The sequence below is a fragment of the Schistocerca gregaria genome, chromosome 3 (genome assembly GCF_023897955.1).
Source record: "Schistocerca gregaria isolate iqSchGreg1 chromosome 3, iqSchGreg1.2, whole genome shotgun sequence".
NCBI classification, from domain to species: Eukaryota; Metazoa; Arthropoda; class Insecta; order Orthoptera; family Acrididae; genus Schistocerca; species Schistocerca gregaria.
The window spans coordinates 948,119,321-948,146,870 of NC_064922.1; the positions used below are offsets into that span (position 1 = coordinate 948,119,321).

Sequence of the window (27,550 nt, forward strand, 5' to 3'; positions counted from 1 at the left end):
TGCCGTTTACTTTTTTCTCACCACTAATTTCATTTATCACAGTGGGAGGCCAAGTGACTAAGAATCAATTTTCTTACTTCATACAGAGTATATGCTGCATGAAAAGATAAAATTTTATCAGGCAAACATTCATACTGGACATCTGCCTTTTGTCAACACTGTATGACCAATTATCCCATCCAAGAATTTGTTAAAGTAAGATTCAATGCTTCAGATTATCATGGGATTCTCTCGTGCACATAACAATAGAACTAAACTAAAGGCCACTACTAGCCGAAGGCAACTAGTGTTACTACTGATGGCATCATTTCTTGCCAGAGAATTCATGAACTGGTCTGGTGGCACAGCTTTCGAAAAATTGCCCACTTCTCATCAGGGAATAGTAACTTGAGAGAATAGCATCTATGAAGGACATTTTCTCGTTGCACACATGTTAGAAATGAAACACAAAGGGTTAAGAATATATGAAAGTCCTACATAAATTAATCAACAGAGTAGAATTTTATATTATATGCTCGATAAGTGCAAATGACAAATTTTTCAGGTAGCTTCGAATGCCAAAAAGTCATATTTTACAGGTTTATTGATTATGTAAAAGAAGATAATGAAAATCAACACAAAACCAGTCAAGTGTTTTTTTCAGCAGCACAAAAATTACTCCTCACACTGAGGCAATTCACGCCATAGTCTTTAATTTATTTTTCATAATGTTTCTTCAGCATTTATCCATAATTTTGAAAAATATTTATTAATTAGTTTGCAGCGCGTGGTCCCGCAGCAGCGTTCTCGCTTCCCTAGCACGGGGTCCCGGGTTCTACCCCCGGCGGGGTCATGGATTTTCACCTGCTTCGAGATGACTGGGTGGTGTTGTATCATCTTCCTCATCACCATTCATCTCCATTACAGTCGGAGGAAGGAAACTGCCCCCATTAGGACCTTGCCCAGTACGGCGGTGTGGGTCTCCCGCCTCGTTCCCCTATGCTCTAACAAGAAGCATGGGACTTCATTTCCATTCCATTTATTAGTTACTACACTCATGCTCATAAATTAAGGTAATTGCAGAATGAGGTGCCCCACAATGTGGCACTACACAAAACTGACACTAATAGCATAGGCACATAGGTAACACACGTCACAGATCTGTACATCCACGGTATTGGCGGTAAGTTGAGAAAAACGTCCCAAAACACATGTGCTGCAAACGCCACTGTTTCCTGTGCATGTACCCTGACATCAATATGGCATATGATCACCGTGCAGACATACACAGGCCACACAACGGACTGGCATACTCTGGATCAGGTGGTCGAGCAGCTGCTGGGGTATAGCCTCCCATTCTTGCACCAGTGCCTGTCGGAACTCCTAAAGTGCCCTAGGGGTTTGAAGATGTGCAGCGAGACGTCGACCGAGAGCATCCCAGACGTGCTCGATGGGGTTTAGGTCTGGAGAACAGGCAAGGCCACTCCATTCACCTGATATTTTCTGTTTCAAGGGTGGCAGGATGGCAGCACGGTGGGGCCGTGCATTATCATCCATCAGGTGGGTCCCACTGCACCCCTGAAAAGGCTGACATACCGGTGCAAAATTACATCCCGATACACCTGACCTGTTACAATTCCTCTGTCAAAGACTTGCAGCGATGTACGTGCACTAATCACAATCCCACCCCACATCATCAAACCATGACCACCATACAGATCCCTTTCAAGGACATTAAGGGGTTGGTATCTGGTTCCTGGTTCGGGCCAGATGAAAACCTGGTGAGAATCACTGTTCAGACTATACCTGGACTCGTCAGTGAACATAACCTGAGACCACTGTTCCTGACCATGTACTGTGTCTAGACACCAGGTTTTACGGGCTCTCCCTTATGACCAGGAGTCAGTGGAATGCACCTGGCAGGTCTCCATGGGGCGAATAAACCATGTCTGTTCAATCGTCTGTAGACTGTGTGTCTGGAGACAACTGTTCCAGTGGCTGTGGTAAGGTCTTGAGCAAGGTTACCCGCAGTACTCCGTGGCCGTCTGCGGGCACTGATGGTAAGATACCGGTCTTCTTCTTGTGTTGTACACTGTGGACGTCCCGTACTGTAGCGCCTGGACACATTTCCTGTCTGCTGGAATCGTTGCCAAAATCTTGAGATCGCACTCTGTGGCACACGGAGAGCCCATGCTATGACCCGCTGTGTATGACCAGCCTCCAGTCTCCCTAGTATTCTACCCTCATAACATCATCAATATCTGTTCTTTGAGGCATTTTCAACACACAGTCATCATTAGCCCGTCTGAAAACGTCTGCACACTTATTCGCTGCACCATACTCTGACATGCACCAACACACCTCTGCATATGTGGACTGCTGCCAGCCTCGCACCAGAACCGGTAAAATGCACCGCATGGTCATACACCCTGAGGTGATTTAAACCCGCAAACCACCCACCAGGTTGTTTCAACATGTATCAGCATTATCCTTAATTTATGAATCAAAAACATTAGCTAATAGTGAGCAAGATTGGTAAGACCATGTGCCACCAGTCCCTCATAGTTAATAGGCTTCATTTACTGCAATGGTGTGTCACAATTTTGAGCCACAAGAGTTGATAGGCGGCGGTCAAGCTCTGTGCCAGCAGCTCTGTACAGCTGCCAGCTGCCACCGGTCAGTCAGACTACGTACGACACAGTGCGCCACAAATCACAGGAGCCGCTAGTTGGCCCTTGGCTAATAGTTGCATAACACCCACTATCTCTTTCATATATATAGGCATGGGTGGGAGAGGGACAGGAGTGTCACACACACACACACACACACACACACACACACACACACACACACACACACAAAACAATGCATGCAATAGCAGTGAGGGTGCTGTCAGAGCATTTCGAGAAGTGCTGTGGTGAGTGTTTTCAGCACGTGGAAAAACCAAGGTGAAACCACGACCAGACGTGGAGTTTGGTGGCCACACCTCATTACAGATGTCAGATATCATAGGCTGCTAAGACTGGTAAAATAGGACAGGTGTCGAACTGTGGTGGAACTAACATCAGACTTCGCCTCCGCAGCCTAAGGACCCGTGCATGTACCAATGTTAACATCAAGACACAGGCAACTATGACTGAAATGAGCATGTGACCATTGGCACTGGACATTGGTGCAGTTGCATGGTCTGATGAATCCTGATATATTCTTCATAATGCCGATGGGAGAGCACGAATCCATCGTTTTCTCACGAAGCAGCTCCTCGGCATCTGTACTGGGAGATTGAGACAAGTTGCCGGTGGCTCCATTATCCTGTGGGGAATGTTCACATGGACAGAGTATCATACAGTGGTTGCAGCACACGTTAACCCCTTCTCAATGGTCATGTTTCCCGATGGCAGTGGCATTTTTCAACAAGCTGTGGCGCCATGTCACAAGGTCAGGAGTGTGATGGTGTGGTTCGAGGAACACAGTGGCACGTTCCAATTGATGTGCTGGCTCTACCAACTCTATCAAATACATCTGGGATGTGATTCAACATTGCATCAGAGGTAATCAGCCCCCTGCCCTCGAATTTACTGGAATAAGGTGAGTTGTGTGTGCTGATGTGGTGCTTACTCCCCCCAGTGACTCCTGCCAAAGCCTCACTGCTCTTATCCATTCCAAAGGTGGACGTACCAGCTGCAAGATTGTTATAATGTTCTGCCTGGTCAGAGAGAGAGAGAGAGAGAGAGAGAGAGAGTGGGGGGGGGGGGGGGGCAGGTTAAGGTGTTATGTTTTCTTCTGCTGTAATGGGTCACTTTACGATGACAACAGGTATTATGAACAAACAATTTATATACAATATGTGAAAACTATTCGTCTGTATGGAGAAAAGATATAGTGGAGAAATAATTACATTTTATTTGCTTTTACATTTGCATATCCATTATAAGAGAACCAATTATGGTCTGTATATATCATATATAAATTGTCTGTTCCTAACTAAGGTACGAGTATATGGGATTGGCTCCCCAGTATGTGATTTCCTCGAAGACTTCTTAAGCAATTGAACCCAGTACGTTGTCCTCGATGGTGAGTTCATCGGAGGTGAGGGTATCATCTGGAGTGCCCCTGGGAAGTGTGGTAGGTCCGCTGTAGTTTTCTATCTACATAAATGAATCTTTTGGATAGGGTGGATAGCAATGTGCGGCTGTTTACTGATGATACTGTGGTGTACGGGAAGGTGTTGTCGTCGAGTGACTGTAGGAAGATGCAAGATGACTTGGACCGGATTTCTGATTGGTGTAAAGAATGGCAGCTAACTCTAAATATAGATAAGTGTAAATTAATGCAGATGAATAGGAAAAAGAATCCCGTAATGTTTGAATATTTCATTACTAGTGTAGCTCTTGACAGTCACGTCGATTAAATATTTGGGTGTAACATTGCAGAGTGATATGAAGTGGGACAAGCATGTAATGGCAGTTGTGGGGAAGGCGGATAGTCGTCTTCGGTTCATTGGTAGAATTTTGGGAAGACGTGGTTCATCTGTAAAGGAGACCGCTTATTCAGAGGCGGGCTGCTAGATTTGTTACTGGTAGGTTTGATGATCACGCGAGTGTTACGGAAATGCTTCAGGAACTCGGGTGGGAGTCTCTAGAGGAAAGGAGGCGTTCTTTTCGTGAATCGCTACTGAGGAAATTTAGAGAACCAGCATTTGAGGCTGACTGCAGTACAGTTTTACTGCCGCTAACTTATATTTCGTGGAAAGACAACAAAGATAAGATAAGAAAGGTTAGGGCTCGTACAGAAGCATAAGGGCAGTCATTTTTCCCTCGTTCTGTTTGGGAGTGGAACAGGGAGAGAAGATGCTAGTTGTGGTACGAGGTACCCCTCCGCCATGCACCGTATAGTGGATTGCGGAGTATGTATGTAGATGTAGAATATCTGTCGTTACAGGTAAATGAAAAATGCCGACCTTGAGGAAGATTAGTTTGGATTCCGTAGAAATGTAGGAACAAATGGCCTAGTTGGCAACACACTACCACAAAGGTAGTCTGCTGCTCCCAAATACTAGTATGGCATACAGTTTTAAGTTTCCACACAGTGTGAGTGAGTATTACATCTAAGAACTGGAAGCATGTGGTGAAATTATTTTGTTAGAGAATACTTTTGTTTTGTGTTGCCTCTTTTTTACATTGATAATTCCCCCCCCCCCCCCCCCCCCCCCCCCCCCCCCGTTTGTAATGAAGTTTTCTATAGTTTGGGAATAAAAGATAACATTAAAAGCAAACAGTGTAATTCAAGTAATTCGAGTGGGTATGTAAAAGAAAGTGAGGGGCAACTAAATTTCGTTAGAAACAGTGTACAATAGTATTCTCTCTTTAATACTATGTAAACATAAATAGAAAATGTAAAACATTTTTTAACTCCCTACACATCCCTTATAGCATTAACAGAATGTTTTGAGTTTAAGTTTTAGATATTGCATCATGTGAAAGAAGTCAGACATTTTGGCTGAAATAACTACCCAAGTTACTCCATTATATATAATGATTATGAATATTCAATATAACTACAAGACTATGGAAAACAAGACCTTTAAAACTTAAAGACAGTTTATTAACAAATTAAAAATGGCAGAAACTCAGTGAACTGACTGTTATATTGTGACACCAGAGCTCAATCAGTTATCGTTTACTTTTCTGGGAAAATGAATCAAAGCAATTAAGAGTATGTTTCACAATTTCATCACTGAATTAAAAACCATTAAATGACACAATCAGCCTCCTCTTAGCAACAGCCATCCGTTGTTACTGCGTATATAATCATAAAAAATAAATAAAGTACAAAATTGAGGGTACTGAGCCTAATATTTTATTGACAAAAGTTTATTCTGCAATATTTACAAACTGCACTTTCCAAATATTAAAACTATATCACTGAATACTGTATAATGCATTTCTTGAAAGCAAATTCATATTATCATTTATTACGAATAGCAAAATTCTGATTCTGCTTTGTCAGGCTGCAAGAATTCTGAATGTTACAGCACTCAAAGTTTAGCAAAAAGAATGCGTAACCCAGAACTTTTTTCTTTTCTTTTTTTTTTTTTTTACATGAACTAATACAGATTCCACAATAAATACAATTGTTCATCCGTGTAAACATTTGTGCATCTGAGAAGGACTCAGATTTAAAAATGGTGTTTGGTGTTATTGTCATGTTGCGAGCTAAATGTTACACACACTCACATATACACACAGCTTGTGTAATTTAGGAATTATTAAGATTTTGTTACACAAGCAGTAAATTCAGCACTTGTCTAGCAAAGAATATTAAACCATGAAAAAGCAAGAATTCTCTCTGTTAATCCCCAAATATTATAAATGACCAAATATGCAGATAAAAGTATAGCTGTGAGTTTTAAATACCCAATAAAAGCATTTTAATGGAAGGATAGAAATTTTACTGCAGTTCTTTCAGGAAGTGTGTGCAGCATTAAAAGATAGATGAAAGAGTATAAATATAAAACCATGTTGAGAATAACTTGCCACAGTTATTGAAATGTGCTGTTGGAATAATACAGCAAACATATGTCAAGTCATGCAATTTACTTCTTATAACAGGTTCGGTTCACAGAAATGAGCCTTTTTTTTTTTTTTGCATGGTCTCCTCAGAATCAGAGGGGGGAGGGAAGGAGTATTGGGGGGGGGGGGGGGGGGGGGTACCTTTCTGTTTAATATCAGCTGTCATGACTAAGAATGTGACCTTTTGTTTTAGACATGTGAAAAAATAAATAAAAGAAAATTTGAACTTGAAATTTTTTTAGGTAATAACAGCAATAAATCAGATTGGTCAACAATAAATTTACTAACACATTTCAGTATACAACAACAATCATTGTAAGTAGGGTGGGTTACTGGCTTTTTATCTACATAATCGAAACATATTCATGCTACCTGCATGAACAAACAGGCAACTGGATTGCAAGCAAGGTGTTTTTCTTAACAACAAAAATAAAATAAAAATTGGTGCTTCACAATGAAAGCTACTTTGTAATGTTCCAAAGTGCTCCACAAGAGACAGCTAACACATGAAACTGTGATAATTAAATGCTACATACTCTTGAAACAATATAGTTGACAAGCATTATGTTCAGTGTCTATTATATATATATTTTTTAAAAACAAAAACAAAAGAAAAATGCAGCTTCAAGAGAACACATGTAAAAGCATATAACAATATTTGGTAATTTTCTATATACATGATCTATATACATAGCAGTCTTCTTGAAAGAAAAAAAAGTAGTCAGTGCAAACTAAAAAGATCTCCTGCAGATGGTAGAGGGGCCAGCCCTCCTGTCACATCAGGCAGTTGAGTCAAGTCTGGGAGATTCTGAATGTGAGACTTTATCTCCTGACGTACAACATACACCTTCTGTAGTTTCTCTTTGTATTCCTGGAGAACACAAAGGAAAAATATATTGATTATTTTATTAACACATGTAAAATAATCAATGACACATCTTGTTATTTCCAAAAAAAAAAAAAAATCCACAATATTATTATTAAGGTTCTCATACTCTACTTTATGAAGTGAGTGAAGGAAAAAAAATATTTGATTTTGTTCCATAACTTTTATGAATTTTCTGCTAAATTAGTATTTTTACCAACAAAATTGTGTCTTGCAGATTGACAGTGATTCTTTATTTTCAAACTGGGTATACCCTTAAATATTTCTAGTGGTAGTTATCACCCTTTTTTCCTTCACAGAAGCAGCAATTGTGTTCCGCAGTGACACTAGAACCATTTAAAAATTTCCCTCCAAAGGCATTGGACTTTTTTCAGTATACACAGATAAGAAAAGTTGCCGGTTATCAACCCGAATATTAGTTTCAACACCTCAATGCTTTACTATGGATGGTCCTACTGGAGGTGGTATGGACTGTGAAGCAGCCACTGAAGTCACAGACACCGTTTGAACATCATGCTTGGCAACTGTCTCTTGGCCACTTTTGGCGGTGGCCATTCGTGTGAGCAGCCAGCTGTTCAGTCTACTGTAGACTGCCATACAATGGTTACAGCTAAGTCAGTAGACTAAATGGCTGCTTTCACTGGTGACCCTACTTCTGATGGGTAGGAAACGCCTGTGACTGAGCTGGAGTAGGTCATCTACTCACCTCACATTAGAGCATGGTCTTCATGTTTTCTTGTTTCTTAGAATCATCAACATTACTGCCATGAGCTTGCCTCTGTACATGTCTGCCAACCTCCATTTCATTATCACTACAGTGTGGTTCATCTGTAAAGGAGACCACATATAGAACACTAGTGCAACCCATTCTGGAATATTGCTCGAATGTTTGGGGACCCCACCAGTTTGGATTAAAGACAGACACTGAAGCGATTCAGAGGTGGACTGCCACATTTGTTACTGGTAGGTCTAATTAACACGAGTGTTACGGACATACTTCGTGAACTACAGGGGGAATCCCTGGAGGAGAGTCATCATTCTTTTCGTGGAAAACTATTAAGAAAATTTAGAGAACCAGCAATAGAAGCTGACTGCAGAACAACTCTACTGCCACCAACGTACATAGACAATTGTTTTTCCCTTGCTCTATTTGCATCACGTATTATATGGTGGCTTGCGGAGTACGTGTAGGTGTACATGTAGTGGGAGGATGACTGCTTCAGAGTCTGTGCCACCTGGATTCTTCCCACCACAACTACAATCACAACAACCACTCAACAACTTTTGTGCACTGCAAAGGTGGGAACTCTGCAACATATCCTCTATTCTCACAATCCTCTTGGCTTCAACCTTCACTAGTCCCCGTCTCAGGCCTGCCTCTATCCTCTACGCCTCCTCTCCTGCTCCCAATCCCATCCTGCTCACACATGCCTCTATGTCCCCCCCTCTCCTCCTAGCTCTCACCATCCTGCAATTGCACACTTCCACAGGCACCACTACATAATATTCTCCTACCCCTACCCAACTGTCCCTCACTCTCCCCATCACATGCTGCTTTCTGTGCCCCCACTATTCACCCCAATCAAGTGAGAGAGAGAGAGAGAGAGAGAGAGAGAGAGAGAGAGAGAGAGAGAGAGAGAGAGAGAGAAGAATTCCACAGTCTGATGATCAATAACTTCTCTATGTAGGGGTAGAAATATATCTAAATTATTGTTATTTCACACAGATTTTCCATTAAAATGATAATGAATTCTTTTACACAGCATTTAATTTTCAAAAAGCCATTCCATTGAGTGTACATTATGAAAAACCACACTCTTTGCAAGGTGGTGGTGATTAATTCTGAAGCTACCTTTTAGAAAATATGTGATAAAAATCTCATGAACTATAGTTGCTAATAGCAGCTTCACCAAGGTTTAATAACCAACATTATAATAATCTATTTGAAAATGTCTGCTTTACCTTTCACAATCATTTTCACACCTAAGATAGATCGAATTCTGTGAAAACACAGAATATCTGCTGGACTTTGATACGAATTGTACCTCTTCTATTAATTGTGAACACTTTCACATTTCTAGCTCTGCAGTTTTATAACTTCTTGTTTCTTGATGTGCAATAGACCCCAAATTCCACTGATGCATCAAATTACTAAGTTGTTGATGATTTCTGTATGGTCAATTATTATTTTAAAGTCACTGCTGAGAGTTTTTGTATGGAGTGTAGTATTAAATGGAAGTGAAATGTGGACATAAAATAGTTCAAACAAGCGGAGAATAGAAGAGTTTTAAATTAAGTGATAGAAAAAAATACTGATTAAATGGGTAGATCAAGTAACTAATGAAGAGGTGCAAAATTAAACTGAGGATGAAAGAGCTTATTGTATAATGTAGCTAAGAGAATGGATATGAGGCATCATCAAAGAATAGTCAACTTGCAATCAAGGGGAATGTTCAATGCAAAACTGCAGAGTGAGACCTAGGCTTCAATATAGTGAGCAGGTGTGAACCGATTTAGATTGCAGGAGTTATGCAGAGATGAATACATTTGGACAGCGTGGTAAGCTGCAACAAATCAGTCCTAAGCTGTTGCTGTGGTTTTCAGAATCTACAGGTCACCTTATTCAACCACTGTTACTAAGGTCATGTTGTGTAATAAATTAATATAGGGGTTGTCTTAGATTTATAGACCATGCTCTATCAGTTGAAACCATGTGTAGACTTATTTTGATGATTTAATGACTGGGGAGGAAGGACAGTGATGCCAGCTTGGCTGAGAGCTAGGGGAGGGAAGTAGTCAGTGGGCACCAAACTTCAAATTGCACCGACTTTAAAATTGGACAAATAATCAACAATAGCATACATTTCCGCAGGAGATGGGAAAAGTCTTGATAGGTGCCAGTGGTGCAACAAGGTTGACAACATTCACATTGAGGTATGATAGGAAGAAAATGGATCATCAGCTGCCGATTATATGCTGCCAATGAGACAACAGCAAGAAGATGAAGTGTGGAAGCAAGACATGAAGGAATATTGACACATTCTCACATCTGTATAAACAAAAGAGAAAAAAACATTACCCTCTCTAATATGGTGTAGGAAACCTGCTGGCATTCCAAACAGCTTCTTCCTGCAAAATAGTGACAGATCAGGTATCAATGATGGAGGTGGATAGCAATTGTGCACCCTTTTCTCCAAATTAGGCCAGAAATGCTCAACAATAGGTGCTAGGGTGGTCAGGAAATGCAATCATTCAACCTTGTGCTCACAAAACCAGTCCTAGATGGTGTTAGGTGCATTAACAGAGGCCCTGTCATCTTCAAACACTGCACCAATACTGAGGAAAAAACAGTGTACCATGAGAGGGATCTGATAATTAGAAATAGTCACAATCTTTGGCAGTAATGAGACCTTGCAGAGTGACCATGGGGCCCATGGAATACCACAATATGGCAGCCCAAATCATCACCGAACCCCCACCATGTTTCTCTCTTAGGACTTCAACTCAGCCAGAAGTTATAAACTCTGTGAAACGAGAGACTCAGTCAACCAAATGACTTTCTTCCATTGTTCTAGTCCAGGTGTTATGGCTTCAGCACCATGTTTCCCTGTCACAAGCATTTGCATCACTGACGAGTGGTTTTGGAATTCCGGCCTGCCCTACAATTCCCTACTTACGCAGCTCCTTTTGTGTTGTTTTAGTGCCAACAGGGCTTGCAAGTACAACATTCAGTTCTGTAGTTACTTCTGCAGCTGTTGTCCTCTTATTTATTATAACAATGATCTTCAATGGTCACCTGTCACGATAACTCCAACACACCCTGTCATACATGTTGTGACTTAACGAGTGATATTTTACCACTTCCCCTATCTGCGGTATAGATCTTCAATACTGTGCCTCTTGAAACATCAAACACTTCAGCTCCCTTGATTATGGAGCAACTATTTGCTCGCATTCTAATTCACTTAGCTTCGACGTAATGCACTCACAACTACACTGAAGAGTGTTCTGACCAAGACTGCCACTTGCAATGTATGACACTGCATTGGAGCTGTTCATGTTCAAACACATCAGTGCTGTCTATAGGCTTGGCTAGAATCTGCATTAATGTTCAAGCATCCTCTGATCCCATCATACCCACAATTTTGGAAATTACAACATATTCAGAAGAAACAGCCAAATATTTGTGAAAATCAAGATTACAAGTTTCATTGCTGAAACTATAATCCCGGGTAATGATACCAACATTATTATTATTTCTTTCCTTTCTCAGACATTATGTCTGGTTAAAAATGGAAAGTGATGCAGACCTTGATCAAGCGTGACTTCCTTTTAACTGTACGATATATGTTATATTGCATTTAGGAACTTTCGGGTAATTGAACATTTATCAATAATTACAGATTTTTGTAGTAGTTTATATAGGTTTGGATGTAGCTGTATTGCGTTCCTGTAGTTGATAGTATAATTGGTATAATGTCAACTTTATCCTGATGCCACATATCTTTGACTTCCTCAGCCAGTTGGATGTATTTTTCAATTTTTTCTCCTATTTTCTTCTGTATATTTGTTGTATTGGGTATGGATATTTCGATTAGTTGTGTTAATTTCTTCTTTTTATTGGTGAGTATGATGATGGGTTTGTTATGTGGTGGTGTTTTATCTGTTATAATGGTTCTGTTCCAGTATAATTTGTATTCATCATTCTCCAGTACATTTTGTGGTGCATACTTGTATGTGTGAAAGTGTTGTTTTATTAGTTTATGTTGTATGGCAATTAGCTGATGTATTATTTTTGCTACATTGTCATGTCTTCTGGGGTATTCTGTATTTGCTAGTATTGTACATCCACTTGTGATGTGATCTACTATTTCTTGTTTGCAGTCTGCATTTATCTGTAGTGATATTGGGATCTTTAATAATATGCTTGCTGTAATATCTGGTGTTTATTGTTTGATCCTGTATTGCAATCATGAATCCTTCCGTCTCACTGTATATATCGCCTTTTCTTAGCCATGTGTTGGACGCGTCTTGATCGATGTGTGGCTGTGTTAGATGATACGGGTGCTTGCCATGTAGTGTTTTCTTTTTCCAATTTACTTTCTTCGTATCTGTTGATGTTATGTGATCTAAAGGGTTGTAGAAGTGGTTATGAAATTGCAGTGGTGTAGCCGATGTATTTATATGAGTGATTGCTTTGTGTATTTTGCTAGTTTCTGCTCGTTCTAGAAAGAATTTTCTTAAATTGTCTACCTGTCCATAACATAGGTTTTTTTTATGTCGATAAATCCCCTTCCTCCTTCCTTTCTGCTTAATGTGAATCTTTCTGTTGCTGAATGTATGTGATGTATTCTATATTTGTGTGACCGTGTAAGTGTATCGAGTGCTTCTAGGTCTACTACTACAAATGAGTAGGTCAATATTGGTACAGCATAAGTATTTATAGCTTTCGTCTTGTTTCTTGCTGTCAATTCTGTTTTCAGCATTTTTGTTAGTCTTTGTCTATATTTTTCTTTTAGTTCTTCTTTAATATTTGTATTATCTATTCCTATTTTTTGTCTGTATCCTAGATATTTATAGGCATCTGTTTTTTCCATCATTTCTATGCAGTCGCTGTGGTTATCCAATATGTAATCTTCTTGTTTAGTGTGTTTTCCCTTGACTATGCTATTTTTCTTACATTTGTCTGTTCCATTATTATTATTATTATTATTATTATTATTATTATTATTATTATTATTATTATTATTATTATTATTATTAAAAACAGTTGCCATAGGCGACTGGCTTAAATGATAAATGGAAAAGGAAGTTAAAAGTTTATGTAAGTAATTTCATTTTATTTTTCCTTGTATTATCAAAATTTAGGCTATCAATACATGGCATGTAAGTGTTAAATATATATAATATTTACGCAGATATTTATATCAATAAAACAGTTTACACTTTTAATTAGCCACAATATGTTAAAAACAGAATTTTCACAAGGTGAGTTTCCTGAAGCCACCACTAATGCAGTACACATTTAACTGCTACAGTCTCCATATCAGATTCACATAGCCTGTCCAGCCATAATGCAACACTCAGTGGTGGAAAAAATATGGCAAAAGAGAACAGAAAAGAAGAGAAGAAATGAAATAGGGTTGTGCTTGTAGAAGGAAAGGTCATGTGAGGGTTAAAAAGAAAAGGAGTGGGAGGTACAGGAGATCTGTGAGGAGAAGAGGGAAGATTAAGGCAAAATTAGGCAGGTGGAGGGGACAGGAAGGACCTATTATTTATTACACTGTTCCTTACCTCTAACCTCTGTTCAGCTTGTGCATAGAGTTCTCTCTGAGCCTGAATAAAATCTCTCATCATTGAGGAAACTTTCTTTCGGTCTTCCATTTCAGCTGCAAGGCGACTGTTATATTCTAGTAGTAACTGTACAGCTTCATTGACTTGTACTGCTAGTTTCTCCGCTGTTGCTTTATCTGTTGGAAAAAATCAATAACATTGTGTTAAAAGCACATCATAGTGAACCAGCTATCAATCACTGAACAGTAATCAGCAGATGTAGCACTTTGTCCATACATATTTGTGTATTTTATGAGTATTACTTCTGTAGGATATATTTTAGTACTGCATAGCAGAATCTGTCCAACTTATAAAGAAACTGCTCAGCTCACCACTTTTTTGTGAAGTATGGTACAACAAAAGAAACAAATACTGAAATAATTACTATCCTAATATACCATTAGAATAATACTTATTGTTTCTTGTTGTCATTCAAAGAGATACAACTGGTAAAGATGCTTTTAGCAATGAAATGTTGAATGTATCTGTATCTCTTTGGAAGAAACTTTGGATTATATCAATACCATATGCATATCTTTGTGAACTTTTGGTATATTACTATAATTGTAAACCAAGTAGTTAGAGGCATTCATTAATAGTACAGTTATACAGCAACATGTAAACATGTGGTACTGGACTGAAATTTCATTTTGTAAATGATTTTATTAAATAGTGGAAAAGTATTTTGGCTGGTGTGCTGTGAAAGATTTAACAATCATTAAAAAGTTGACATGGAGACAACATCCTGGTTCACAGTATCATTTCGCAGGACATATATCCAAGCAGCAACTCAATTCTTTTGCAGCAAGCAGAATCAAACAGAAAATCAAAAATTTCTAAATCCACAGGCACAATGTTGAGTAATTAACATCATTGACCTCCACTTGCTCATAGTAACTTTATAGTCATCACACATATGGAAGCATTACTTATATATATATGCCTGATTTTGTTGGCTCCTCGATTACTAAAGCACACAGGGCAAGGAAGGTGCCTCACTGCTTTAGACTATAAAATCAGACAACTACAAAAATTTATAATTTTTTTGTGAGCTGTTCTTCCTGGACTTGCATCCAGGAGGTTTCTCATTATTAGGGACACCAACATCTGGTTGAAGACTGAGCCCATTAGAATAATAGCAGCTGGGTCTGTCCGGTGGACACTCAGTATGGTAACTAGGGGATCAGATGATCTCATCTGATATGTGGAGGAGTCTCTCCCAACAGCTATTGAATCCTCATGATACAACTGGCTGCAAATCATGGCTCATGTCAGCACCTACAGTGTCTGTTGCCTCGGAGACCACCTTTATTTCCTTTCAGCAACTTATTGAAGTGGTGATAGCATCACTCGCATGGTGTGAACACAGCTTATGATTTGTAGTATCATTCCCAGAATTATGACTTCCTTGCCTGGGGCCTACAGGAAGGCTGAAACCAGTGGCTATAATCACTGGTATAGATTTCTTGATCTGTGCTATCACATCCCCCACTATATGTCAGGAATGTACTACACTACACTTTGGAAGCAACTGCTCAAGTAGCAGAATGTGTGTGGTATGTTCACAAAAGATTTTTAGGTTAGAGAATTCTGCATACTGAATGACATGATACTGGTACACCACAGAGTTACGAGCGGGTGACCTGCAGTTGCTGGGCTGGGAACACCCATCAATCCAGACCACAGAGAAAAAAAAAAAAACTTTAACCTAATAACTAACTTCAAGAAGTGACACTTTAAACAGAAAGTTGGCTAAAACTAAAAGGCTGCCCGGCAAGCTATGGAGAGGTGCAAGGTGGAAATAACTCGACACACAGGAAAACAAACAAATGAATCAGAGAGCATATTGGAATGACAGATATAATTGCGAGTCATAAAAGTGACATAAAGGAGGGTGGGGCCATATAACCAGATGAACAGATGGGAGATAGATCAAAAAATGTTAAAAAGACTTAAAATAACATCACAATGGAAAGTGTGCATATGAAATTAGAAAACAAGCTGTCCCAACAAATATATAGCTGAAGAATCTATAGAGACATCAGAACCAAACCTTTACCCAGCAGTGGATGTTGAAGGGTGGTGGTGGTGGTGGTGGTATGAAGGTGTTATAGCTTTGAGTTCCCCTACATTAACAAAACCCACTTCTTTTCAGGTATTCTTCTTCATGGAGATTTATATTCTTTCCTCCAACAGGAAATTACAAACTGTGAAGAATAATCTTTAAATCCAGCCATTAACACAGTGAAGGGATTCTTTGGTTAGCCCCCATAATTACAACATTCTGGCTTACTGTTAACTGCATCCTATTTCAACACAGCTGCAATCAATGTAACAGCCGAATATGCAAGCAACTATTACTATAGCACAACATAAGATTAACTTCAACTTGTAGCACTTGAATGGTAAGTAGAGCATGGGAGAGAAGGAAACAAGGATGTGAGCGACGGAGAAACAGACATAATACTGTCATTTTGCAAATAATTAAAAGTGTGGAATCTGCTGCTTTTCTTTATTTCATCAGGGCACATCAGAAACAGAAATAAATCACTGGCCTAGTATTTACTAGTCATCCTACTAATCACATACCTTCTAATTTATTCAAAAGCGAAACTTCAGAAACTTCTGGTGGCAGACTAGCTATTCTCTCCCTTACAGCTGCATCGCTTGAAGCAGAGTTCTCTAGTTCCTGTAAAATTAATAACAAAAATATCACTATTTGGAGGACATTGTGCATATACTGATGACACACTACGGATATATCATGACAGACTTGTAAACCACCTCAGCACATGACACACCAGCAACACAACAGACACCATGGGCGTGTGAAGACAAATTGTGTGTGTGCATGCTATACAAGCCCATATATTTCTAGCCGCCTATCCTGCTCTCATTCATCTATCGCACATTTGTCTACCCTCTGCACCTAAATCTAGTACAAATACTAATTCTTATTGCAACACAACTTTGTCTGTCTGTGTGTGTGTGTGTGTGTGTGTGTGTGTGTGTGTGTGTGTGTGTGTGTGTGTGAGAGAGAGAGAGAGAGAGAGAGAGAGAGAGAGGCGAGTTGTTATATCCCTACCCACTGTTAGTGAGACTATCTGAGAACGGTAATCTAGCAAAACACGAATAAAAAAAGAAGGGACAAAATTAATTATCTGAGAATGGTTTAGCTCGAAATGTAAACTGTTAGAATCACATATAAATAATTTAATTAAGGATATGGTAAAAATGATTTCCCATATTTTCATTATCAGTAGTTGTTCTGCCTTGTGGCAAGTCCAGGCAAGTTACTTTGGTCTCCTTGTGCAGCACTTTCTTCTTTAGTTGCACATGTTTATAACTTTCTTCCCTGACTGTCCATCAGTTGGTACCTCGTCCTCTCCCTCTCTTTCCCTTTACCATTCCTTCAGTTCCCTGCTAGAGAAAGCACTGGTGCATCAGGATATAGCCTCCCCAGTTTTTCCTCTCTTTTTCTTGAATGTGCCGGGGACGGGGAATATGATGTAGGTGGTGACCTGGTGCCAACGGCCTTGCCGCAGTGGATATATTGGTTCCCGTCAGATCACTGTAGTTAAGTGCTGTCGAATGTGGCCGGCACTTGGATGGGTGACCATCCGGGCTGCCATGCACTGGTGCCATTTCTTGGGGTGCACTCGGCCTCATGATGCCAATTGAGGAGTTACTCGACCGAATAGTAGCGGCTCCAGTCAAAGAAAACCATCATAACGACTGGGAGAGCGGTGTGCTGACCACATGTCCCTCCTATCTGCATCCTTAGCGGAGGATGACACAGGAATCGGATGATCTCGATAGGCCACCAGTGGCCTGAGAACGGAGTGCTTTCCCTTAGTGTGTCTTAAGAGGTTTCCATTCTCTCCACCTCTTCTTTTCTTAACACCTCCTTACGCCTCACACTGTCTTTCCAACTTACACCCTCTTCCAATGCATCCAGCCTCCTTTGCTCATCTTCTTGCAACGTCAAGGTATCTGCACTATATAAACTAAGCTCCGTGTATACGATTAGGCCAATCTTTTCCTTGGGCTTTTATTCAATGGTGTTTATAACAATTTCCTCACTTTGTTGTATGCTTCTTTGGCTCAATTCTATTTCTGTGTCACATTTTAGGTCTCCCGTCATAATATTTCCCAAGAACTTGAATTTTGCAACCTACTCTAATTGTTAGCCATCTGTTTTCCTCTCTCCTTTTCCTTCCAGTATCTAACCGCTGGAATTTTTTAAATTTATTTTCAGTCTGTATTCACAACTGCTTTTTAGACCTTCCATCATGTCATCAGTAAAACATACAAACCACTCTTTTACCTCCTACACACACTACCCTCATTGGTCATGCACTCTCCTATGATCTCTTCCAGGTAAATGTCGAACAGCATAGATGCAAGGCAATATCTTAGTGTGACTTTTTTCTATTCTTAATCCCTCCATCAGTTCTTCACCAACCAACTCTAGCTTTTTGCTTAAGACATAACTCCTTAAATAATTTTCTTTCTCTGCAGTCAAAGTTGTGTTTCCATAGTATACGCATGAATGTATCCCACCACACCCTATCAATAACTTCTTCCAAATCATCGCATTGTTGTTGTTGTTGTTGTTGTTGTTGTTGTCTTCAGTCCCGATACAGGTTTGATGCAGCTCTCCATGTTACTCTATCCTGTGCAAGCTTCTTCATCTCCCAGTACCTACTGCAACCTACATCCTTCTGAATCTGCTTAGTGTATTCATCTCTTGGTCTTCCTCTACGATTTTTACCCTCCACGCTGCCCTCCAATGCTAAATTGTGATCCCTTGATGCCTCAGAACAAGTCCTACCAACTGGTCCCTCCTTGTCAAGTTGTGCCACGAACTCCTTCTCCCCAATTCTATTCAATACCTCCTCATTAGTTATGTGATCTACCCATCTAATCTTCAGCATTCTTCTGTAGCACCACATTTCAAAAGCTTCTATTCTCTTCTTGTCCAAACTATTTATCGTCCATGTTTCACTTCCATACATGGCTACGATCCATACAAATACTTTCAGAAACGACTTTCTGACGCTTAAATCTATACCCGATGTTAAATTTCTCTTCTTCAGAAACGCTTTCCTTTCCATTGCCAGTCTACATTTTATATCCTCTCTACTTCAACCATCATCAGTTATTTTACTCCCCAAATAGCAGAACTCTTTTACTACTTTAAGTGTCTCATTTCCTAATCTAATTCCGTTAGCATCACCCGACTTAATTCGACAACATTCCATTATCCTCGTTTTGCTTTTGTTGATGTTCACCTTATATACTCCTCTCAAGACACTGTCCATTCCATTCAATTATTCTTCCAAGTCCTTTGCAGTCTCTGACAGAATTACAATGTCATCCGCGAACCTCAAAGTTTTTATTTCTTCTCCATGGATTTTAATACCTACTCCAAAATTTTCTTTTGTTTCCTGTACTGCTTGCTCCATTTACAAATTGAATAACATTGGTGAGAGGCTACAACCCTGTCTCACTCCCTTCCCAACCACTGCTTCCCTTTCATGCCCCTCGACTCATAACTGCCATCTGGTTTCTGTACAAATTGTAAATAGCCTTTCGCTCCTCGTATTTTACCCCTGCCACCTTTAGAATTTGAAAGAGAGTATTCCAGTCAACATTGTCGAAAGCTTTCTCCAAGTCTACAAATGCTAGAAACATAGGTTTGCCTTTCCTTAATCTATTTTCTAAGGTTAAGTCATAGGGTCAGTATTGCCTCACGTGTTCCAAAATTTCTGCGGAATCCAAACTGATCTTCCCCGAGGTCGGCTTCTACCGGTTTTTCCATTCATCTGTAAAGAATTCGTTTTAGTATTTGGCAGCTGTGACTTAGTTTAAACTGATAGTTCGGTAATTTTCACATCAGTCGACACCTGCTTTCTTTGGGATTGGAATTATTATATTCTTCTTGAAGTCTGAGGGTATAATATCCACTGTCTACCTCTCCACCTTACTTTGGTCCCACCAAGTACATCCAGTTTTATTTTGTCCCTCTCATGTATATAATTTTCTACTTTGTCTTTGTGCAGAAGTGTCAAAACATTCCATGTTCCAACCTTTATGGTTTTCCCTTACATCAATTTACTCCATGGCAGGGGAGTGTGAAGCAGGTCTTTCACCAGATTACTCAGTGGCTGCACAAGAAGATGAAGGGAGTTTCGAGGGTAGAGCATATAAGAGGATAAAGAGAGAGAGAGTTGGGGGGGGGGGGGGGGGCACACGAGTAAAGGAAAGTGGTGGAATAAAGGAGAGGGGAAGGGCGGAATCTTTTACTGTCCCTCTGCCCTCCCCCTCTCCTTGACTCTCCATGTCTCCAAAAGGTAAAAACAGTTAGTAGAGAAAAACACGAAAGTCATGAGGAGCAAGAGGAACTGTTAGGAAACAAACATTATTTTGTTCTACGCAATATGGTACAAGGGTAAATTTTGAATGCAGTGTTAGCAGGCCTTCTATGATAGCTGGAGTGAGGGAAATACATCAAACTGTGCAGTAGGTAGGGGCAGATGGTTACCAAGCACCACTGGAGTGGTACCGAGCACATTGTTGCTGTATGAGCCTTTAAACGCTACAGTGACAGTTTGGCAGCTGCACGACAAGAGTTTCACCTACACTATCAGAATCTCCCTCATTGTCAAAATCCCTCATCACTGCAATCACAATGTGGGATTGGAATTTTGAAAAGACTGGTTTAGTTTTGAAGACAACCCCGAGTGGAGTTGTATGTACCCTTGAAACTGCCAGAGTTGCCACAGAAGGTGACATTGTCATTCAGTGTGAAAAATTGCCTTGTAACTGGAGACATTAGAGCATTAAAAGAATACTGCTTCAGTTTCAATTTCATCTGAACAAACTTCAGATTGCGCAACAGCTCTACCCTAATGACTGTGTTCAGTGTCATTAAATTTGCTAATGTCAGTAAAGATGTAAACTTGATTCAATATCTTTAGGTCCAATGAAGCACATTTTTATTTCAGTGGTTTCATGAAAAAGCCAAACTGAACTCAAGAAAACACCACCCCCCTTCATCAACATTCATTAAAAAGCAACAAAATTACCATAGTGCATGCAGTGAACTGTCAAGGGGTTACAGACCCTTCCTTTTTGACAATGGATGTGGTGTGCTGTCACTGTGGTATCTAAACGTATTTCAGCATGTTAGAAACATTTATGGCACCATGACTACATACATTCCAAATCTTGATATTCAGCACACCTGTTTTCAAAAGAGTGGAACCACTTCACATACTTCTGCTCTATGGCAGTAGTAAAAAGTATGTTTGGGCATCATGTAATTTCCAGGAAGGCTAAATATATATGGCTCTTGAGCTTTCAGTCTGTGACTTTTTTATGGGGGTCATCTGAACAGTGCCATGTACCAAGAATGCCAGCTCAGCTCTGTACACAGGTTGAAAATGAAATTGTTCTTGCAGGTGACAAATTGCACTGCACTCAAGAAAATCTACAGCAACTGTTGTTTATCAGTCATAGGCTAGCTACATATGCTGCCAGTATGGTGTTGTCACTCTGCAGGTTTTGCCAAGCGATGCCCTCCAATGAATTAGTTTCTGCGGCTGGTAGGAATACGTTCTGAATGAAATGTTGATGATTATTCTTTCCCATTTTCCCAGATTTTGAGATGCTGATTACAAGATTTTTGCAACTAAACAGTACATTTTCTATTTTTGGTCCTCATTTGCCCTGCAGTCCTTGAAGACAGATATACAGCTGCAGAAACAATAAACCACTCATACTTATCACTGGCATTATCAGAAATGAATGTGTCATTGCACACATTGGTTGGGCAACCGACTCAGTCTTTTTTTCACCTCGAAATGATAAAGTGCAGTGTACACACAGCTCTTTCAGAAACCTGACTGATCACCATTATAAACAGCAGTTGCAGGGATAACAGCAAGTTTCGTCTTTACGTCAGCTATGAATTTCTCTATAGCATTGTCTAACACTGGCAACTGCTCCACACATTTACTTGGTACATTTGTGACTTCCTATTCTGTACGACTTCTTGAAAATGTGAAGACAGGTCATCAAAGTCTGTAAATTAGCAATGTTCAAATCAGATGCAACTTGGAGGGCCCAGTCTCAGAGATCTCCATTGGTAACAGTGCACAGCCTCTCACGAGCAGTTCCAAATCTTTCGAACAGTTTTTTATTCAGATGGTTTCGAGTTTTCATTTGGCGCATATTTCTTACTTCATGCTATTCATTCTTCCATTTGTACAGTCCACGCTCCAATTTTACGAAACAATAACACCTTTGCACACTGCGTAACTTCAAGCATTCTTTCCCCTCCTTCATTTAACCAATATTTCACTGTCTTTTCTATGTCACTGAAAGCTGTTGCAGTACACATTTTTTTTTGGCTTCAAAGGTATTCTTCTTCAGAACTGTTACTGGCACAACCGACATCGTTCGAACCACAATTCATGGTATCAACACACTTATTTTCTATTTCTTCTAACATAGCCACAATTTCAAACGAAATGTTGATATCATTTGAATGAATGTCAAAGAAATCAACTAACAAATGGCACATATGTATGTCTTCAGGAGAAGTAGGCGATTTCAGCTGCAAATCACGTTTTCATATTACATCATTGCTAAACTGAGAACATAAATTGGATTTCACATTATTGTGAAACTGGAAGGAAAAAAGGGTACTACTTACAGGCATGCCTTAAGAAAGCACAATAAATATTAATTCAGCTTTATCTGTACTGTCAATATTTACCAATACTGCAAAAACTAACTGATAATTTGTAACAGATGTTACTTGAATTGCAAGACTGGCTAATTCGAGAGAATAGTAACTGTGTACTGTAGTGTGAGAGAAACTATCAACAAACAGTAACCTGAAATGTCCTTTACAAATTATGATCAGGTTGTGTTGCGTTTCCTGTTAACAAATATACCACCGAACTCCATTTTGTGTGTGTGTGTGTGTGTGTGTGTGTGTGTGTGTGCCTAGTTGTGCATGTGCAGTTGCTACAACGCCAGTAGGGGTGTACATTTCTACCACTACCCGGCAGGCTGAGAATTTGGCAATTTTCAGCTATTTTTTTAAGTACTCGCAATGCCTCTTAGCAGCTAAAATGTGGACAGTGTATTTCTTTTGTTGTCTATTTCCTGTGTAAAAAAATTTCAGAGCAAGTTTTAACATGTCTTATTGGACCATTTGCTAGTTAGATTTGTAAAGATCTGTATCAATTTTACATGACTGCAAGAGCTATATTCAATAGCTGTCAATAACTAACGCTCTTCCGCATTCACTAAAGGAAGGAGTAAGTACCACCCGATCTACAATGAATGAAAATTATTATTGTAGGAGAAAATGACAGCTTTTTGTAGTGCAATGGAAACAATGTTGGACTTACTGTATGATAAAGTCCAATTTCTAGGTTATTTATTTACAAAAGAAATTAAATTTCACAAATTCAAAAAAGTAACAATTATTTAAGCGTATAAACTGAATAGTTTCATTCATACTAATATTATAAATGCAAAAGCAAGTGCAGCCACGAGTAACAGCTAATATGTGAGTAGTTAACCTCTCATTCTTTTGTTTTATACCTAAATGAAATTTGCGTCCTTACCATGAGAGCTTTTATAAGCTCCTCCGGTTCCGGAGGATCTCCAGATGGTGTATGTGGTGATAGGGTAACGTGTAACTCTTTAGTCCCATCTACTTCAACTTCTGTTTCTGACTTTTTATGCTCCCTAGGCACAACTTTCACTTTTATTGTTTTCTCCTTCTTAGTTGGCTTTTCCACTTCAGGCACAAAACTTGGTGTTAACTTCACTTTCTTCTTTGGTGGAGTTGGCTCTCTATCCGGTGGTTCTAAGAACAATGACAACAGCAATAAAAATACAGCAAAATATTTTAACAACACATATTTCTTACAATAACTTTCAAAAAATCTTTAGTACTGTGAAGTTAGCTAATTTTTCTGACACCTATTTGAACCTAAACAATTCCAATTTTAGCTGAAAATTATATCATTACAATCACACCACATATAAACTTAAGCAGCCCTGCAACATAAAGAAAACAATATTTTCTTCTGAAGAAATCTCACACTTGCCCAATGGTGTCTCTGCTGCCTAGCTGTTAATCAACATAAGCTGAAGACCTCAAACATTTTTTGCAACTTCTACCAATCAAATAATTTTGCAAAGCACAGTAACAGTATTGATTTCTGTATATAATTTGCTTGCACAGAGTTATAAATATTTTATATGAAAATGAGGAATGAACCATCTTAGGAACCACCTCAGCATAATTTTAATTTATACAATTTAGACGAGACCATGTGCAACTACTGCAAGCACTGTGGCTGTGTAAGCACAAAGCTGTGCAGCTGTGTTATGGGCTGTACTAGTGCAGTGCAAGTATGAAATTATATTTCTTAGAATTTGTGGCCTCAGTGAGACAGCGACAAGATCGTACAAAGGTGGTGCCATAAAGAGTGCCAACACTCTTCAAGATAAATTTGATCAAGCTCTTGATATGCTTTATACCAGCAGCAGTCTGCATCATGTGATCTCTCCTTTCCACTCATGGTCAGATAATTTTACCTGAAGTTACTGAAAGAATAGTTTGGTCAACAATGTTTTAATAAATAAGAAGAAAACAATGAGATATAAGACTGGAAGACAAATAGAATGCAAGTATTTGGAAGCCTACCTGTCGTAACACAGTAAATGTGCGCAAAATACTAACAGTAAAATTGATCACAGTATATGTACATCACATATAGTGAACTCTGAAAAGTACAGTAATACAGCCCTAAGGTGGAGCAACAAACATAATATCCACAAGAGGATGGGGTGGGACATGGGTTTTTTAGAAGAGGCAATAAATGGACTTCTGGATAAAAAGCAGTAGCATCTTTAAAAAGGAGCATATGTGAAATTGCTACGTTTCTGGAAGTTAATGACAATGTGGATTGCAGTGTCCATGAAAACAACTCAGCCAAACATTTACATCCTCAGTAATGGCCTCAATAGAGATGGTTCACATGGTCCATATATCTTTTAACATATTACCATTAAGATGCACCACTGACTGGCCGCTTGGCTTCGTGGTATTCGACTGAGCTCCACTCAGTGTTCTGTCTGCTGGATAACTATATGGCAGATTATGTGCTACCTGTACACATGACAGAGTGTTAAGAGTAGTACCATGTGTGCTTAGTTATCAACCAGCCATACCACTGGACTGTCTCAGTACAGTTCTTGCCACTGACTGCGATTCAACATATTTTAGTAGCAAACTGGAGATTCAGTGCTTTCTCTATTTTTACTTCGTATAGCAAACATTCCCAATCCCAAATCCAGTTGAGGTCACTAAGTTTAAGCAATATATAGGGATAATTTTATACACAAAATAAAAAAAGAAATAAAATTATGAGCGACAATGACGGCAAATCATCTAATAAGAAAAGCATTGGTAACAACAATAAGAATACCAGTTAGCGTTGGAGCAGTTTCTGGAATAATGTCAGCCAGCAGTGATTATTCCAATGGCCTTTTTCTTTGGGAATATTTTGCTTGATTTAAGGTTATAGATCGATATATTCTAAGGCCACCTTTTTGTGCTGGTCAATCCAGATATTTTCCTGTTTATTACATGAACTAAGTCTTAGGACTGTCTTTTACTGAAATTTAAGAGCTATGTACACACATTTTCAAAGTCAAATGATGTTACTGCATCTTGTTTGAATTTATACGAGAGCAAGAAGTAACAGAATCAGTTACATTACACAATATTTGTGAATCACTGTGGGTTAAGCTACAAGTGTAATTTTGTACTCCGTTAGTGTTAGGAATCGTATGCAGATAAAGTAATCTGTGAATGCAACTTCCTGCCAGATTAAAACAGTGCAACAGACTGGATTGGGACACAAACCTGGGACTTTTGCCTTTCATGAACAACTGCTACACTGCATCCCTGTACCGCTACTAGTCATTTCTTTTACTGCTGCACTTGCAAGTAAAGTGAGGGAAAAATGACTTCCTATATGCCTCCTTATGGGCCCTAATTCCTTGTTCTTATCTTCATGGTTCTCACACAAAATGCATTTCGACAGAAGTAGAATCATTCAGCAATCAGCTTCAAAGACCAGTTCTCTAAATTTTCTCAATAGCGTTCCTTGAAAATAATTCACCTTCCCTCCAGGAATTGCTATTTTAGCTCCCCAAGCATCTCCGTAATACTTATGTGTTGTTTGAACCTACTGGAAACAAGTCTCGAAGCCCTCTTCTGAACTGCTTCAATATCTTCCTTTAGTCTTTGTGCTGATCCCAACACTAGCAATTCCAATAACTGGTTGCCCCAGAGTCCTAGATGCAGTCTCCTTTACAAATGAACTACAGTTTCCCAAAGTTTGCCCAATATATAGAAGCTGACCATTCACCACCAGAATCCTCTCATGTTCGTCCCATTTCATATCAATCTGCAATGTTACACCCAGATGCTTAAATAGTACGACTGTGTAAAGTAGCGAGCTACTAATGCTGTATCTGAACATGGGTTTGTTTTTGCTAGTCATCCACATCAATTTACATTTCTTTTACATTTCGAGCCTGTCACCTCTACAGTCCCTACAACTACACCACCTTCCACTTTCCCATACACCACAGCATCACCTGCAGACAACTGAATATTTCTAACCACCCAACCCACCAAATCATTTGCATTTAGTGAAATTCTCCTGCATATTTTATGGGATGAGCACTCACGGAAGAAAAGATACTGTCAAAAACTGGCTTAGCCACAGCCTAGCAGATTGTTTCCAGAATGAAGTGGAGTACAAGCTGATTTGAAGTGATGAGGTAGGTTGCGAGTCTGTAGGATACTTGCCAGTGTTAGGCAAAAGTCCAAGGTTCAAGCCATGGTTGGGCACAATCTTTTAATCTTCCAGGAAGTTCCCAGAATGAGATTTTCACTCTGCAGTGGAGTGTGCGCTGATATGAAACTTCCTGACAGATTAAAACTGTGTGCCTAAGCGAGACTCGAACTTGGGACCTTTGCCTTTCGCGGGCAAGTGCTCTATCAACTGAGCTACCCAAGCATGACTCACGCCCTGTCCTCACGGCTTTACTTCTGCCAGTGTCTCGTCTCCTACCTTCCAAACTTCACATAAGTTCTTCTGCGAACCTTGCAGAACTAGCACTCCTGAAAGAAAGGTTCGCAGAAGAACTTCTGTGAAGTTTGGAAGGTAGGAGACGAGATACTGGCAGAAGTAAAGCTGTGAGGATGGGGCGTGAGTCGTGCTTGGGTAGCTCAGTTGATAGAGCACTTGCCCACGAAAGGCAAAGGTCCCAAGTTCGAGTCTCGGTCCGGCACACAGTTTTAATCTGTCAGGAAGTTCCAGGAAGTTTCCAAATGATTGCACACCGTCCTGTGGAGTGAAAATTTGTTGCAGAATCTGTGTTACAGGTTGCAAGGTAGAAGCCATTAAAGCTATTAGGTCTATCCTTACAACAACTTTGTATGGTTAACACAGGCATCGGAAGCTACACACAGCTGCAACAGGAAATAAAATTTCTGAAGTACTCCATATACCACAGCATCACATATACAGTCCTTCATCACACCTGTTAAAATACACAGTTCTCTGCTTGGCATGCCATGGATGCAGTGAAAGCCTGGTACTGAATATACAGCTTGGCTGCCATGGCACTTCCCTAATCCACAGTCTACTATGTATCGCCACTTCAGGCT

The 27,550-nt window shown here is 39.6% G+C and overlaps 1 protein-coding gene across 2 annotated transcripts in view; it reads right to left on the bottom strand.

Annotated features, from left to right (window-relative positions):
- Positions 1 to 5,815: 5,815 nt before the first annotated feature.
- Positions 5,816 to 27,550, bottom strand: part of LOC126355882 (regulation of nuclear pre-mRNA domain-containing protein 1B) — a 66,274-nt gene continuing 44,539 nt past the window's right edge. The window contains exons 3-7 of one of the 2 annotated variants that reach the window (XM_050006385.1): positions 23,418 to 23,662; positions 16,360 to 16,459; positions 13,732 to 13,907; positions 8,144 to 8,265; positions 7,338 to 7,422 (exon numbers count right to left, since the gene is read on the bottom strand). In XM_050006385.1, coding sequence (XP_049862342.1) covers positions 8,164 to 8,265; positions 13,732 to 13,907; positions 16,360 to 16,459; positions 23,418 to 23,662 — 623 coding nt within the window. In that variant the 3' untranslated portion in view covers positions 7,338 to 7,422; positions 8,144 to 8,163. Of the gene's footprint in view, positions 7,423 to 8,143; positions 8,266 to 13,731; positions 13,908 to 16,359; positions 16,460 to 23,417; positions 23,663 to 27,550 lie in introns of both variants that reach the window. The other variant, XM_050006384.1, reaches the window with a different exon arrangement.